The following is a 16,360-nucleotide window of genomic DNA, read 5'->3' as shown; positions in this document are numbered from 1 at the left end:
AAGGTTTTTTTTTTCTGCCCAGTTTTTGTTGGGGGTGTGCGTGGGCGTTCATGTTCTGGCTTTTTTTCTCACCTGTGTGACATGACAGTGGGAAGGTGGTTGTGGCCTTTGATTCCTTCTTACAATCTAGAGCAAAAAAAGTGCGGTTGGTAGCTTGTTACATGTGGGACTTTTTTGGTTTCATGCTGTGTGACCCTAATGTTTTTCTTGGTTTGGTAAGTTGACTTTGTTTAAGATGGCATCACTGATTACTTCCTTTCCTCCTGCTGAGTTTTCTTTTCAGAAATTGAAGACACAAAATCTGTGCTTTGTCTTGATTCTTCTCTTGGTTTTGATCCTGTTGGAGGGATGAATGCAGTCCTGACCATTTCTCTGCCTGCTGGCCCCTGCGTATTCTGAGCTAGCAACGAACAGGCTGTGAATGTTTAGTATGTGACACTTGGTAGTGTCTCTGCCAAGGCTCACAAGTTGCATGAGGAGAGTTTAGACTTGTCTTCCGGGAATGTTTCATGAATGTCCTGGTGTCTGAGGAAATATACTCTAAAATGCTTGCAGGGGGCAAGCCGGGCTGTTAGACTTAGCTCTACACTGCTCGTCTACTCTCCTGTCGTGAGGTAAGAGGTTATGCCCGTGTTGGCTTCCAGCCTAAGAGAAGGGATGCAGGCGTAGCTCTGGCAAAAAGCGTTCAAAGCCACCTGCGGCGCTGTAGCTGGCTGTGGAGCAGGACCTGGTGTTCCTCTTGGCGTTTATTGTGTCAAGGTAGAAACTTGAATAAGGTCATTTATTGTTGAATCAACATGTGTCAGAGCTTGAACTGAAGAGAACGTTAAAAGGTGGACGAGCACCAGCTTTGTGGTAGCGTGTCCAGTCTGGGTAAACTGTGGAAATGATGCCACAGAGTGAAGAGCAGGGCAGGGTTTGGCAGTGGTCAAGTGAGAGTGGAGCAGTATTTAAATCAGTCCAAGAAAATAAAAAATGGGTCCCTGTACAACTTTCTATAAACTTAAGAAATGGGACATCTGGGCCTGCATGAAGGTAAAAGCATGGTAGATACTTTAGAAGTTTTTGGAAGGAAGATGATGAGTGGGATGCTGCGATACCTGTGTGCAACAGGTACAGAAAGGATGCTGGACAACTCAAGTACGAAAAAACCTTGTAGTCAAATCACATTTCTTGCTGGGCGGCTTCATCTGTTACTACAGGATTCCTGTGGAGTGGATTCAAGGCTTGATTCGAGGAGTGGGAGTTACTGGCACTGTGTTACTATTTACTGATGGAGCTGGTGACAGACCCTGCCCTGCACAGGGTGCTTGGTGTACTTGCAAGGGCATGAAAGGTGGCAGCAGCAGGAAACTTGACTAAACTTTACAGCAGTACAACTAAATACAGTACGTGCTGTCTTTGTCGCTTTGTGATTCACCATGAGCTTGTTGGGAGCAGGCTTTAGACCCTGCCCAACAGTTATTAAGTTGAATGTGACTTGAAACACCAGGTGGATATTTTGGAGCTACAGGGTTTATTAGCGTGTAAGTAACAGTTTTGCAGACTAATGCCAGCGATGCACTGTATAATAAATCAAAAAGGAGATGTCTGATTATGCCTGCTCTGACTTTAAGCCACCAAGGTCTTAGTGTCCTCATCACAGGTGACTGGACTAGTTTTCAGCTTATGGGATCAGTAGGGAACCTGTAGAGTTCCTGAGGATGGGCAAAACAGCCAGTCGTTTAGCTGCTGTGAGATTTGGGACTGGTAATCTCTTGGTGCGGTGCTGCTCTCAAGGACAGAGGATTTATTTGCCAAACATAGCACAGGCTCCACCTGGATTGCATCATTACATGGGGCTAAGTATTAAGTGCTACTGGTTGAATTAATTTTAAGGGGGGAAATCAGTGGAGTCTTATTTTTCTTCTTCACAGACTCATTTTGTTGTAAATGCCTTATGTGCCCTCTTCCAGGGAAGAGTCTTAGTGCTGCTCAGGTGTTTTGTATGCACTTGCTCTCGATTCCAAATTGGTTTGGGCCTTGGTATCTCCTTTTTAATACTTGTGTGGCTTTCCCCTTGAATCTGTATTGGCTTTAGAACACTGATCTCAGATGAACCCCAGCATCCTTGGATGGGAGGCATGTATTCTAATTCAAGGCAAGGCAGGAAAATAGAATTTCTCCTTGGAAAATTAAGAGCTTTTTGAACTCTTGCTGAGTGGAAAACTGGAAGTGCTGTGAAGATGGTCTGTATGGCCATGATACTCTCATGGGAGAAAGGAAGATTTGAGCCTTGGAGGTTCAACCACTTGACAAATCTTCCTTTTAAAAAACTGGGCCTGAAAACACCTAAATTAATCTCTAGGGTATGCTCAGAAATGTACCTTGTAAAAGGCTGTGTCATTCGCTCTACATCATGTTCAGCCACAGCAGAAAAGCTGTATAGTTTCTAATGAGAGCTTTATGCTGTGGGTTTAAAGATTCCTGTCCACCTTCCGCAGGGAGGTTGCAACGGGCTGTCCTCGCCTGCGGTGCTGGCCCCGGCAGCACTGCGACGCAGCGCGTGCCTCTGGGCTTACTGCAACACCCCTGTCCGTGTTCTGGAAGATGCCAGAAGAAGTACCTTCTTTGTCTAATGAGTCATTAGCATTGTGTTCCAGAGTATTTTCTAGCTCAGGAATTTACCTGAGGAGTGAAATGAATAACTTTTTTTTTTTTTTTTCTTTTGTCACTTTCTTTGATGTTGCCACAGAAGTTTTTTGGTAGTACAGAAAGGTGGGAGGAATTGCAATGTTGCTTCTCAGAATGCTTCCTCTAATGTAGTTCTACATTGCTATTCATAGCAGTTCAGTTTTGTCTCACAGATCTTACATAAAGTATCTTTCTTGTGAGTGTTCGCAATCTTGATATCCCAACTCCCCACTACCATCAAATGTCAGCCCATCTTGGAAGGAGGGCCCCTTATAATAGTGATTTTTTTTGCAGAGGCCTAAAGGTAGAGAAGTTGTTGGGATCATCTAGCAAGTACATGGCAGTGGTATTAAAAACAGAACTTGGCTCCCAAGATTTTTTATTGTAATGGTTTGGCTATAAGGTCATCCTTCCCTCTTTGCAGAGAAGGTCAAGAGAAATGAAGTTCTTCATTTCCCCATACCTCTTGCAGCTGAGCCTTGTTCTGCTTCAGTCAGTAGGACTTATTTCTTCATTTAAATAAGCGACCACTGGAAACAAGGTTCCCTGTTTCACTTCACCCTTAACAGAAAGCATCTTTCTGAGTGGATCGTACTCATCCCCTGTGCAAAGCTTAATTTGTCGTTTCCTTCCCACATGGCAACCTGTCAAGATGGCACAGCCTTTGCTGCTCTTAGGAGTCGTACCGCTCCATGTTGCACGTGGACTAATCGTTGTAGAGATAGATTGTACTGTCCAAGACCATGATGAATTCTTTAAGGTTGCCATAAAGCATTGCTTCAGCCTCGCCCAGTAGACAGTGTTATTCCAGAGCCTGTTAGTAGAAGAGGCCATTCGTGTGTCTTTAAGTGAATGGTGCCAATGGGAATGGCATGTTAGGCAGGGCAGCTGCGAGCTCAGCCTGAAACACGACCACCCTTGAAACCCTATCCGTACTCCACTGACCCATGCAGGCTGACTTCATACTGTTGACTGACTGCGTGGGTTGCGTCAATGCCTGAAATGTAACTGCTTCCTGGCAGATCCTGCCTGTGTGACTGATAACGTGTTACTTGAAGCAGGGGAGAAACTGCATTTATTCATCTTTTCTGTAGATGACCATGGAGGGCTGAACTTGGAGGGCCCCTCTCGTGCCTGTGACCTGGGTTACCCAAGTGGAAAGTGTTTGCTTTCCTCTTCGTGCTAAATGAAGGTCTGAGGGGTTCCAAATAGCTATAAAGAAATGAAAATGTGAGATGACGTTTCCCAAGGATGCTTCCCAACAGAGCCTGTTCTCCGTGGGATGAGAGAATCCTCCCTCAACTAGGGTTTCCCCACAAAATACGCTTCCAAATGTTACGCTCCCAAAGTTTTAGGCAGGATAGTCTCCTCTTTGTGATAGATGAAGCTGTGTCCCAACACCTCATTTACTCTAGCTTTATCCCTTGCAGTCACAACTGTCTGCCCGTGCAGAGCTTTACCTCGTGCCCCTTGGTCTGAAACACCCCACGAGATGGAGCTCCCTGGAGCAAGGGGAGGCTGTGCTGCAGTGCCTGGAAAGCATTTCTCCATCTTTCTCTCCTTTCCAGAGGCTCTGGAAAGCCTCTCTTGGTAAGTTCCTGCCGCTGCTACGAGCCACAGCGGGAGAAGGGGGTGACCTTTTTCCTTTTTTGTGCCGGGTGAAAGTCGCTCTCTTGCAGGAGCGCAGAGTGGTGCGGAGCCCCACGTGTGGCTGGAGCTGGCTGCGATAAGCTGGTTGTTTTCCCCTTTCCTTTCCCCTCCTCGTGCTGTGCTGTGCTTATCTGGGCGCCCGAGTTATGTTAAGTAGCGGGTGCGTGCTTGCTCTCTGTTCTCCTCGCTGCTTTTGCTCCTTGGATTTCAATTCCAAACATGGTTATCCATTTGGGGTCTCTCTCGTTTCCACTGCCAAGTGATACACATTCCACACTCAACACCAGCTCCCTCCACTGCTCTCTCGCAGTCGCTATTTCCATTTGCCGGAGGGCTGGCGAGAGAGGCAGTGCGACGAGATCTCTGTCCTGTCTGCAAGTTTTCCAGCTAATGGCCTCTACACTTTCTTTGACTGAGCTCTTTTGGCCTCGTATTTGCCAGCTCCTTTTCTCACTGGTGTGGCTAAGGAGGGGGCCAGCCGACGGTTTGTGAGCCACAAAGAGGAGAAACAAGCCTTTTGGGGATTTTTCGGGTGCAAAAACGTTCAGCAGCACTTTAACATGTCGCTCTGAAGCGTGCTGCTGTGGGACCGGCCGGCGCTCAAGAGGAGGAGGAGGAGGAACAGCTACCCAGCAGCTCTGGTTTCAGACCCCTGCAGCACCCTTTGTGTATGACAATTCATTTTGAGCGCAGGACGGCCAGGGAGGGTGGGGAGTGGGGAAGGATGAGCGCAAGCAGCCTCTCTTGGGACCAGGCTGTTCTCCAGCCTCCGGTGTGCGATGCCTGGAAGGAGATTATGGAGGGAGCAGCCTACCAGCTGGCCAGCTGCGTCGTCCTCCTGGGTTACATGGGGGGAAGCGGCATCTTTGGGTCCCTCTATATCTTTGGCCTCCTGGCCCCAGGCTACTTCTGCTATGCTCTGTGGGGCTGGCTGAGCGCCTGCGGGCTGGATATCTTCGTCTGGAACATGCTGCTCGTCTTCGCCTGCTTGCTTCAGCTGGCTCACCTGGCTTACCGGCTCCGCAAAGACACCATCCCAGAAGAGTTTGACCTCCTCTACAAGACCATGTACCTGCCCTTGCAGGTGCCCCTGGAAGTCTACAAAGAAATTGTGAAGTGCTGCGAAGAGCAAGTCCAGTCGCTAGTCAGAGACCAGAATTACGCTGTGGAGGGCAAGACGCCCATTGACCGCCTCTCGTTGCTGCTGTCTGGCAGGTAAAGGCTCTCCTGTTTCTGAACAACGTCTGACAGCAAAGCACTGTGGCTTACTGTTGTATTTTCACCCCCTGTAGAAACTGGGGTGAGGATTGTTTCCTTCCTTTGAGATATGCATCTGTTTGTTGGGGAGGGGGGTAATTTGCTTTTGGGAGTTGTTTTTGTTTTCTTTTGTTTTTCTGAACTAGACCATTTCGGGGAACAGTTTGCAGAATCAAGCTGTGTGCAGTGAAGCAGCCAGCCCAGCTCAGCCTTGCCTGTGATATTGTTGGGGAATCCTTACCTCTTTCTCTGTCATTTTAAAATGATCTTATTTCTGATGGGAGCAGACTGGCTGTGAGAGAGTGTTTCTGAAGGCAGGAAAGCAGCGCGTCCGGACTTGTGGTCTCTGGGGTTACCAGACACACCTCTGTGATGTGAACGGATGTGCACTGACTACGCAGAGTCCTCAGTTCACCTGCTCCCCCAGGCCAGCAGTGGGATTCAGGGAGAGGTTCCACCCCTGTTCCCAATGCCTTGACCCTCAGGGCTCCGAAATTTTTCACCTTGAGGGTCATTTTGTCAAAAAAGAGAGCGCTCTCCTGTGGTGGATCCCGCCTCATCAGACCTCTTTCTTTCCCTGTGCTGTCATGCGTTCATGATGTTCCTTCCTCTGGACCATCAAGGAGAACCTCGGGGACCTCTAGATAGTCACAGCTGATTCCTGGCAAGCCATGCACATTTGCTGTTCATTTACTGAAGATTTGATTATTGAGCGAACTGTGCTGATGAAGTACTGTTATTTTTTCACCTGAGATCCCGTGGCATGTCTCTATGAACATATCTTTTAACGATTTGCAAAATCCAAATGCAAAATAGTAATGATATTGGCTTCCCAGCTGCTGCCATGCACTTGGCACTAATGTCAAGTGAGAGTGGGAAAGGAAGAAGATCTGTAAATGGGAGCAGGGCTGAGCTGTAAGAGGTGTGTCTCACAGGGATTTTCCTTTGGGAAGACAAACCCAGCATCACCTGGGGCTCATGTTTTATTGTGGTGGTCCATTCTCTCTGGTGAAGGTGAGGGGGGCTGTAAAGAAGGAAGGCTTCCTTTTTTTTTGGTGTTTGTCCCTTTTCTAGGATGTGTTAAGAGCATCCTGGGACCACTGACCAGTGCTGAATGGCAAAGCTCTGGGAGGAAACGGGATACGTGTGTTTCTATTAGGTGTCTCCCCTTACCAAATGTCTGTGCTGAGCAGCTTGCTCCGAAGTTTACCATATCTGCAAAAAATGTTAGTGGGAAAGAGTCTGTGCTGTCTTGCCCTGCACTGGATAATCTGCTGCTGCTCTGTGGGCATGAAAGTGCTGCAAGGGACAGTAGGACAGTGCTGGTGGGGTAGTTCTGCTCTCTTTTGCAGTGGCAGGTATGCATCTTGGCTGATTGAGGATGCTCTGCGGAGATGGGATTGGATTTGCATTTCCTGGTACCCACTCTATTGCCTCGTGAGGTCCTTGCTGAGCCAACAGAGCATTGCTACTATTATGGTGTCCCCTCTTAAACTGAACAGTAGCAAGACAAGGGAAGCTTAGAAATGCAGAATGTGCCTGGATCAAGGAAACCTGTCTTGCGATCCCTGACCCTTCCAGGCAGCATTCCCAGCTGACTGGAAGCCAACAGTGAATTGAGCCTTGTAACTCCTGAAAGCAAGAATTGCCTTTGTGCATCGTACAACAGGGGAACATGGCGACAGGGAGGCAAGAGTCCCCAAATCTGGTGGTGCAGAGCTACAAATAGAGCTCCCGAGTGCCTTGCTGTTGCCCCAGGCCTGTGCAGCTCTCTTTCTCTGCTCCCACAGCAGAGCTGGGTGCAAGTTTGACCTTGACATTGGTAGGCAATTGTAGCAAAAATAGGGGAAAGGGATACTTGGGAAGCCAAGAGAGATTGAATGGTAACGTGCAGCAAACAATGAGCTCACAGCATGATGTGTCAGGAACGATGGCCAATACAATTTTGGGGGTTTCTGGGTGTAACAGCTTCCTGGCATCGAGGCAGGGAATGCCCTTGTGCAACCCTGGGGACAGAAAGAAGATGCAAGTACAAAGAGCCACAGGCTGGCTTAGAAGTACCTGAAAAGCAGCAGCAGTCTTGAGGGCTGAGAAGTCCTGGTTCAGGACCAAGCATTGCAAGTGTGAGGGCTGGCTTTGTAGCAGGAAACAGAAAACAGATGGAATTTGGGAAGTGGCAGCAAATATCGTTTCCCACAGAGAAAGGAGGGACGGCCCCATAGACTGGAGCATCTGCAGCTGTCCTGGAGAGGGTATGAGACACGTGCGTGAGATGAGGAGAAGTCCTTTCCTCCCTGGTGGGAGCAGCTGCCTGCACATTGTGTGAGCTGATCAGGTTCGTGTGACGTCTATTTTGTGGCCTAAGCCTGTGCACCTTGCCTGTCCTCTCTGCAGGGTCCGAGTGAGCCAGGACGGACAGTTCCTCCACTACGTCTTTCCGTATCAGTTCCTGGACTCTCCAGAATGGGAGTCGCTGCGACCCTCCGAGGAAGGAACTTTCCAGGTAACCCCGCACAGCCGCCGCAGCAGCCCAGCTTCGCTCCTTGCTGCTTTGTTGCATGTCTGAGAAGGGGACGGAGGGAGCTCATTACGCCATTCAAAGCTAACCAGGAATACTTTCCTCCCCTTCGTTGTGGTTTAGCCAGGACAGGATAGTGCGATCAGCTGTGTTATCTTTTTTCTACCTTCTTTGAAGACCTCAGTGTGTGCTCCTACTATCAGCTGACAGCAGGGAGAGTAGAATGTGGAGCTCCTTCCAGTTTAGCAGGGAGACGAGGTATCAGATTGCTGGCTCTCTTCCATTACAGCATTCCCTAGTACCTGTGTTGGTGCATTTGCCCTGCATGCTGCTAGCAGGGTGCATCATTCCAGCATCAGGATGGCAGCCACGGCAATATGCAGCAGTGATGTAGATCCATAAATATTCTGTTCCTCACAGAAGCTTCTGATGGTGATGTGTTTGGGGTGGAGAAGCAGAAAGGATGATTCACACCCGAATATGGTTCTTTCTGAGCAGAAGAATCCCTTGCTGAGAGGCCAGACCAATTCTTATTTGCAGCAACAGAAAGGATTTTGCTCTTGCTGTCAACACCCCACGGTATTTGTTTGGCTTTCCTTCTGGAGGAGATTACTTAAGCCCACATCTCTCTGCCTTTAACTCACATCCCAGGACAGGCTGATCCCTGTCAGGATGTCAATCTAGAATATGTCAGTTAGGGCATGTGAGGAGGGATTTTGCTAATCCCTTGGGAACATGGGACAGTCATGAGGGAACGATGCTGCTTTCTCATGAGGGCAGCCACATTCAGACTTGGTTAAACCAGGGCAGCTTTCCGAATCTGCTTTCCTCAGGTCTGAATTGGGCCCATGTGTGAAAGGGTCACGGCGGTCGCTCCTGAAATCTATGCCACCACCAGTGATTACGGTCTTGCAAGAGGATTAGTTGCAGGAGTTGGTGGACTGTGTGACTGTGGCACAGGCCTCAGCTTGTGAGCAGAAATAGGGATGTCGGGCCAAGATAACGGGGTAGAGAGGGCAACAGCAGCATGGCTGTGCTGAGGGTGGGGGTATCTCGTGTTTTGCACAGGGCTTCAATCCTGGACCATATTTGCCTAAGAGTCCAGCAGAGAGAACGATGGCTGCCCGGTGCTCCCGGCAGGGAAACGGCCGTCTGGATGGCAATGCAACCTGCAAAGACAGTGTGCAGCGTTTTCTGAGCTAATTTCTGTGGAACTGAATGTTCCCAGACTTCCTGAATGTCTTTATCTGTGATGTGCGAGACAGCTCGGGAGCAAGCTGGTGCCAGGTTGCACCAGCCCTGCCAGCACCACGCTCTTGGCCCCTCTCCTGCTCTGCGATACAGGACTGGCCGGGGAGGTTGGCTGTGCCCGGCACCAGGATGGGCAGGTAGAGTCCTAAGTGGGGAAACGTTGCAACCAGGTGCTGCAAATGCCTAAAACCTGCGTCTGCTTACTGAGGAGCACGAAGAAGTAGCAGCCTGTGTGAGACCAGCATTCAGCAGGTGAGACTTGACCAGTCCGTGTTCCTGGCAGGACGTTACTCTTGATGGCCGTGCTTAGCCATGGTGATGTGCTGCTTTTGGCAGCTGTTTAACCCACTAGTCTCTCTTACCTGAGTAGTTAATAAAACTCTGTGGCATATCTCAGACTTACTCCTAGCATCACAATCATTTAGTTTAAAAAGTGCCTGTTTTGACTCCGGGTCTTTGCTGGAGGAGGGCATGGAATGTTTTTCTTGCCCAAGTTTTCCCCATGGCTTTCTGGATTGAGCGGTTTCAATCTTGAGCCTGCCAAACAATAGCAGAAGTGCAACTCGGTCTACAAGGAGAGATGGTTTCTTTGAGCTTTCAGCTTTGGCTGTGTCCCATGGGACTGCTGGCTCCCAGAGCCTGAAGGAGTTGGGTTTCAGGGCTGGCAATTTCCCCCAGAAGGCTGAGTTACGGGCTCTGCCAATGCTGAAGCACTTGTGTCAGGAGGATTCATGAGTGAAATCCATCCTGCTGTCCTGGTTAGGAGGCAAGTTTTCTTATTACATCTCAATCCCTCATGAGAAGTGGAGGCTTTTGATCGCTGTGCCAGAAGTTGGTTAGGAAAATGAGATCCAGGTCATTTCAATTTCCATGTGACCCTTCCTCTTGCTTGCCTCGGCCTGGGAAAGTTCTCAGGTTTTATCTCCCGTATTTCTTTCGTAAGGCAGCTGCTTGCATGTCAGTGGCATTAAATATCAAACCCAAGGACACACACATGCAGCCAAGCTGTGTTCAGCTTCCCAGTGGCCCTCTGCCATGGTGGCTGGCCAAGGAGACCCCTGGATATAGAGTGAAAGGGAGCCCCCGGGATATTTTGGCTCTGGCACTTGTTCACATGCCAGTGTCTCCATTACACTCGGATGTTCTTCTTTGGCCCAAGGCAGTTTGACCCCTCCTGTGTTTCTTATCTTTTTTTTATTATTATTATATTTATATATTACAATATACACTCATGTGTTATGTAATGTTTTTTATTATTAATAGTATGGTCTTACAACGAGGGGGAAAAAATGCCTCTGTTTGCATTGGCAAAACCCAGAGCAAAAGGAAATGTTCTCTAAAATGAACCCAATAAAACCTCAGGTGAGTTCCCTATCTACACACAAACACAGTAAAACCCTTTTCCTTCCCTCCTCGCTGAGCTGTGCCACTCATCCTTCAAGGCCATTCAGCCCTACAGGTCCCAGCAGAACTGGTGAGACAGGATTTCCCTCCGGCACAGGGTAGCCAGGCAGGGCTTCCTGGTGGCCCTTCGTGCACCCAGGGCTTTCTCAGATGCAGCAGCATCTGAAAGTGAGAGGGTGAAACGTAGCCAGCCAGCCAGCCACGTGGCTAGCTTAAGCGAGGGCATGCCACTAATTGCATAGGAAAACCTGGTCTCCGGCTCCTTGGGGAGAGGAAGAATAAGGTGGATAAGGATTTATCCGATCGTTCAGCTTGGACAATCTGGCTCTCCAGCCCCGCTGTCTCCCAAGGAGAGCTGGTGTCAAAGGGGCTGGGGGCCTTCAATGGAGAGGGGCACGCAGCCCCAAGGCGGGTGACCCCTGCCCAGGTGGTGGGGCTCACTCCGCTCCCTCCCTGCCCCACAGGTCACGCTGACGGCTGAGACCGACTGCAGCTTCATCACCTGGCCGAGGAAGAAGCTGTATCTCCTCCTGAGGAAGGACCGCTACGTTGCCCGGCTCTTCTCCTCCCACCTGGGCTACGACATCTCGGAGAAGCTCTACTCCCTCAACGAGAAGCTCTTCGCCAAGTTCGGCCTTCGCTTCGACATCCGCTTGCCCAGCCTCTACCACGTCCTCGGGCCAGCCTCCTCCGAGGGGGAGTCGGAGGACTGCGAGGAGCCGTCGCCTGCCCCCGGCCAGGCTGGTGCCTCTGAGCCCCCTCCGCAGCCACCGCCGCCGCCACCGCCGCCGCGACCCCGGGCATCCCGGCCCGACAGTGACCTGCTGGGTGAGGACTCCACCAGTCTTGTCTTGGAAGATTTTGCTGAGTTGCCGGGGTCTTTTATGGACTATGTGAGCGAAGGGGAGTATATGAAGTGAGGGCACTCCTGGCACGGGCACGCCTCACCCTGTGTGGGACCCCCGCGTAAGTACCCGCGTGTGGAAGCAAGTCCTTCCCGTGATGCGACTGCCTGGGTAGAGCGGCGGCCCCCAGCCTCTCGCCCTCGTTTGCTGTGGGTTTGCTCCTCCGCAGCGTTTTTTTTGCCTGCTGCTCCAAGGAATCCTGGGAGGTGGGCTCGAGCTGTCGTGATTTTCTTAAGGAAAAGCAGCAGGATAGAGTCTTGACTCCAGGCACCAGCCACACCATGGGGTGGAAGGGCTGGTAACCTGGCCGTAGGAAGTTCTTCCCTGCCCTGTCCTCTCTCCATCCCTCGGGAGATGCAGAGAAACTGAAATGGTGTCCAGGCTGGTACGTGACTGCCCGCAGAGATCCCACAGGGCTCGACCTGGCTCGCCATGAGGTAGAGCCGTGCCTGGAGATATTCCAGTACTGAGCTGAGAAAGATGTCTGCAGGTGAGAGAGCAGACAACCCTGGAGATGCTGACAGGGGTAGAAACAGCTCCAGCGTTTACAGAGGATTGATAGCAAGGAGTTTCTCTACACCCTGCAAGTGCTCAGTCCGAGCAGGGGGAGAAAGCTCAGAGTCCTTCCTCCCCCCTGCCCACCACAGTTCATCCCAGCATTTGTTCTGTTCTCCTTGTTTCTGCTGAGCTTCGTCTCAGCCAAATCAGTAAGGTATTGAAAAGACTGCCCTGTGTGGTATAGCTCTTGCCTCCCATCACCCTGGGTGGACTGAACAGGCTAAACATTGTTTTAACATGTCCCAAAGTCTGCTTTCCGGTGAGTGGGAATGAGATGCTCTCTTCCAAAATGCCAACTCCTTACTCTGCAAGGGAAAAATTCCCGGGCCTGGTGGATGTTGGGGCAGAGGAGCAATGCACGCAAACAGAAATAGACAGGAGGGTGGCTCGTGCTTGAAATTCAGATCCGAGTGGCCAAGAGAGAAATTCCACACTGAGCTCCTTTTAGCCAGCCGTTGCATGCCAGTTGCTGCATGCCAGCTGCAGACCCCAAAATGTGCATTCCTGCTGCTGCCCCATAACACTGCTTTCTGGCATCCAGCTGCCAGACACCAAGCCTGGGACTGGGATTTCTGTCCTAGAAGGGACCACTGTGAGTGTCCCAGCTGGCTCTGCATGGCAGGGAGAAAGTTGCAGGGCTGGGCTGCGGCTGGGGAGATCGTCTTCCAGCAGGCATCCTTGAACACGGTGCACCATCGCATCCTGGTTTTCCCTGCGCCTGCTTGGGTCTACTGCTGGGCTGTAAATGCTTGGGCTGTGGACTCACTGGCAGGGAGAATGAAGCAGGACACGCTCCTGCCATGAGCCCTGACAAGTCTGCAGTAATCTTCCCTACCCTGCAGTGCTTGTGCACAAGCCTCACCGCTATGACGGCAAAGGGACTGTCCCTCCTCGGTGCTCTACGTGGGAAGGCTGTCTGGGTCAGACGGCACTTGCTATTTGCAGTATGCATCTGGTAGAAAAGGCGTTTTTTTTCTGATTCATCTAGGTGCTGTTCTTAGTTTTTGAAAGATTTTCCTGTTTTGTACAGTTCTGCTTTGAGCTGAGTCATGTGCCTATTCCTGTACTGCTTCCATGCCTCCAAATTTAAAATCTGGGATATGAAGAAACTGGCCAGGGAAGGAACAAGTTTATTTGGTTTTGCTTGAATCAGATAAAAAGTCAGCAAGAGTTTTGCTTAGTTGTTTTTGGTTGTTTGTTTGTTTTTTTATTTTAAGAAGGAGGCACAGAGAGAAAAAGAAAAAAAAAATCCTCATTTGTTTTCTAGCTTAGAAGTCCTAGGAATGTGGAGTTCCTCATTTTGCTGGTAGGCTGCTGGAGATATGAATCTGTAGCTTTTTCAGTCCTTACTTGGAGAGGCAGGAGCACTGAATCACTTATGAGACAGCCATCCTCCTAACAGTCAGGCATGTCTGAATGAATGCAGATAGTGTTGTAAACATGGTGAAGTCACTTTGTCTATGCTTTGCTTGTGTTTTGTCTTCTCAGCAGAAGGGTATCCATTCTCAGGTCATTGGCAGAATTCTGCTCATTGATCAAGCTCAATAAAATCAGAATTTCAAATGCAATTAAAAAAGGAAGGAGGCAAGGAACACCGTAGCTTTTTTTGAATTGTTTCCACCCATTTTTGGTAATGAGTCGATATTGTGGAACATACACACAAGAGGTGTGTGGGTATGTGTGTGTTGGGGAAAGCTTGTGCAACACAGCACAAAGCTATTCTTTCTTTCACACAATCCTTTTAGAAAATGTTGGAAGCTGGAAGTTTTTGTCTTTCTAGATCTTGTGAATGAGGAAGTGTCAAGGTATGCTGATACTTGCAGTAGAGACCTGCGATAAAAGCCCAAATGTTTCAGAGGCTGGTATTTGGGGTGGGAGAGGAGGATGATCTTCCTTGTTTGTCAGTCTGGAGACAATAGCCAGTGTGGTATTTTAATTTCTAAGGTAATTAGACAAGGAAAACAAACTTTGTTTAGTGTGTTCATAACAGTGGAACAAGTGCTTCCTTGTTACTCTGCTCACCACTTGGGTATCCTAGTCACATCACACCGCAGCAGCGCAACAGCAGCTGTCACGTCCAGACAGTATTCCACAGCGACTTGAGCGCCTAACCACAAAAATTAGTGATACAGAGGGGCTGCAGTCTTCCCTTCTGGCCAGGCACTTGTCAGAGCTTAGCAGATGATCTGAGCAGGTCTGCCGTGGCCCAAGAAAAGCACTTTCATAACTTTTCCCTTGGAACTGGTGAAAACATCCATAATAAACAGGGATATTCCCTGCAGTGTCATTGTTCGAAGTAAGCAATAGGTGCGGTCCCAGAGGTCAGAGCTCCCCTGGGGCTTTCCCCTGGTCTGTGTTCTTGTCTCCTTCCCCAGCAACTTCCAACCTCAATAATCACCTTCCAGCTCTCTAAATTCCCCGTGCTGAAGTGCTTCTATGGATCACATTCCTTTTCATTTTCTGTCACTACAACAGCCACCTTGCAATACCACAGTGCAGGAGGGCAACTCTTGAATGCCCAAAGTGCTGCAAAGATCATGCAGAATAAAATATTCCTGGGATATGTATTGGCCCACTATGCTTATCACCAAGTTCCTTGAAAGAGTTTCTAGTCTGCTCACGAGCAAGACAGATTGTGATATCCCATTAATGAGCACATTCTTTCTCTGAGGACAAGAGATATTTCAATAACTTAGAGGCTGCCTGTTTAAGAGGCAGATTCAAAGGTTATGTTCAAAGCTTGCTTTAACAGTGTACTGCTGTATATAGCTCAGCGCTCCATAGCAAACTAAACTTTATTCCTTGCATGAAAATTCAAACAACTGAAAGCCACCTGCTTTTTCCCCTTTTCATATCGCATTTGTTTCTATCAAGTGCTTGCAAAATGTGGAGCTGTTGCTGCCTAGTTTTGTACTGTTATATGCTGGGGGTGGCTTTCTATTTGGTGGGCGAGGTGGATGGATGGATGCTTGATGGCCTGTAGCTTGGTATCTAAGTTAGTAGGAATTGTTTTACACCTGCTTTGAGAGCAACATCAAAGGAGCTGTGGCGTCTGTTTCAACAATATCACAGAAGGTGCTTTGGAGGGGTTTGGTTTTGCTGTCTCAGGATGGCTGCATAACCCCATTTTCTGATTTATCACATGTTGAAGAATTACATAGCTTTGCATGCTAATTTAGGAAGGGAGGGAGAAGGACAGGTAACGGTGGGCTCCATGAGGTTAGTGTCTTGGAAAAGTTTGGAAGCAAGATTTATTCCTCTGATAATAATGGTGCTCTCTTTCTTTCTCTCCCCCCTGACACCTCCTTCACCCCCATTTTCCTTCCTCCTCCTCTGCTTTCCTTCTGCAGCCTCTGGAAACCCTCTCCGGAGTTCTCCTCACCCTCTCCGCAAAGGACGAGCCCCTCTGGCTCCTACTCAGACCCCTGAACTCTAGGGAACAACAGGCTGTTTTGCTCCCGAAGCCCCTCCAAGGGAACGTATGCTCACACAGGTTTCTGACCAGAGAGACACTCTTTAGCACGCACTGAGACGTCTGCCTGCAGACATGTACACTCAGGAGCACGTGAAGCACACGCGTGAGACTGCAGTGTGACACTCCAGCACCTCCCACTCCATGGTTGTTCACCAGAGCTGCCTGCCCCAGTGTGCTTCCACGGTTTGTTTTCTAGTCCTGCCTCTCTGAGGAGTGTTGGCAGCTCTGATACCAAGGTACACCAATATCGCTGCACGTGATACCAGCCTGCTTGCGGATCTGTGTTCCCTTTGATTTAATGATTTCCATTAAAGTCAGAGATGAAACTACTGGTGTTTGAGGATTTGGAGAGGGTTTGAAAGGCTTGAGGTGATCTGAAGGCATGGGGGGGAAAGGACAGGGGAAAATGGGCTGCCTGATGGCTTTGTTAATGGGCTTGCAATGAAGAGCATGATATGGAGATTTGATATCATGCTTCTCACTGGGCATCCACTCTAGTGAGACCAGAAATTACTTTTCCAGGGGTTAGGATTTCTCATTTATGACAACCACCACTTCTCAAAGAAGTTACCAACTTCTGGTGAAAGCTCAGTTGTTTGAGTTGATTCTTTTGGAATAAGAAGGAGGAGGAATTGGGACTGAGGGCAGGTATGGGCAAGAAGGAGAGCC

At 49.3% G+C, this 16,360-nt stretch overlaps 1 protein-coding gene across 2 annotated transcripts; it reads left to right on the top strand.

The window, feature by feature from the left end:
• The first annotated feature begins 4,584 nt into the window (after positions 1–4,584).
• POPDC2 (popeye domain cAMP effector 2) lies at positions 4,585–16,020 on the top strand. Of its 2 annotated transcripts, none has more exons than XM_069785845.1 (4): positions 4,585–5,538; positions 7,975–8,083; positions 11,218–11,581; positions 15,567–16,020. In XM_069785845.1, the coding sequence occupies exons 1-4, from the start codon at positions 4,994–4,996 to the stop codon at positions 15,650–15,652; spliced, it is 1,104 nt and encodes a 367-aa protein (XP_069641946.1). In that variant the 5' UTR covers positions 4,585–4,993; the 3' UTR covers positions 15,653–16,020. The 2 variants fall into 2 exon arrangements, with proteins under 2 accessions (XP_069641946.1, XP_069641945.1); XM_069785844.1 differs by having other exon boundaries at positions 4,588–5,538; positions 11,218–11,719.
• The last annotated feature ends 340 nt before the right edge of the window (positions 16,021–16,360 follow it).

Source organism: Haliaeetus albicilla, chromosome 6, assembly GCF_947461875.1.
Source record: "Haliaeetus albicilla chromosome 6, bHalAlb1.1, whole genome shotgun sequence".
In the NCBI taxonomy this organism is placed as follows: Eukaryota; Metazoa; Chordata; class Aves; order Accipitriformes; family Accipitridae; genus Haliaeetus; species Haliaeetus albicilla.
Note: the sequence above shows the minus strand (reverse complement) of the source record. Positions and strands in the feature narration are given on the sequence as shown.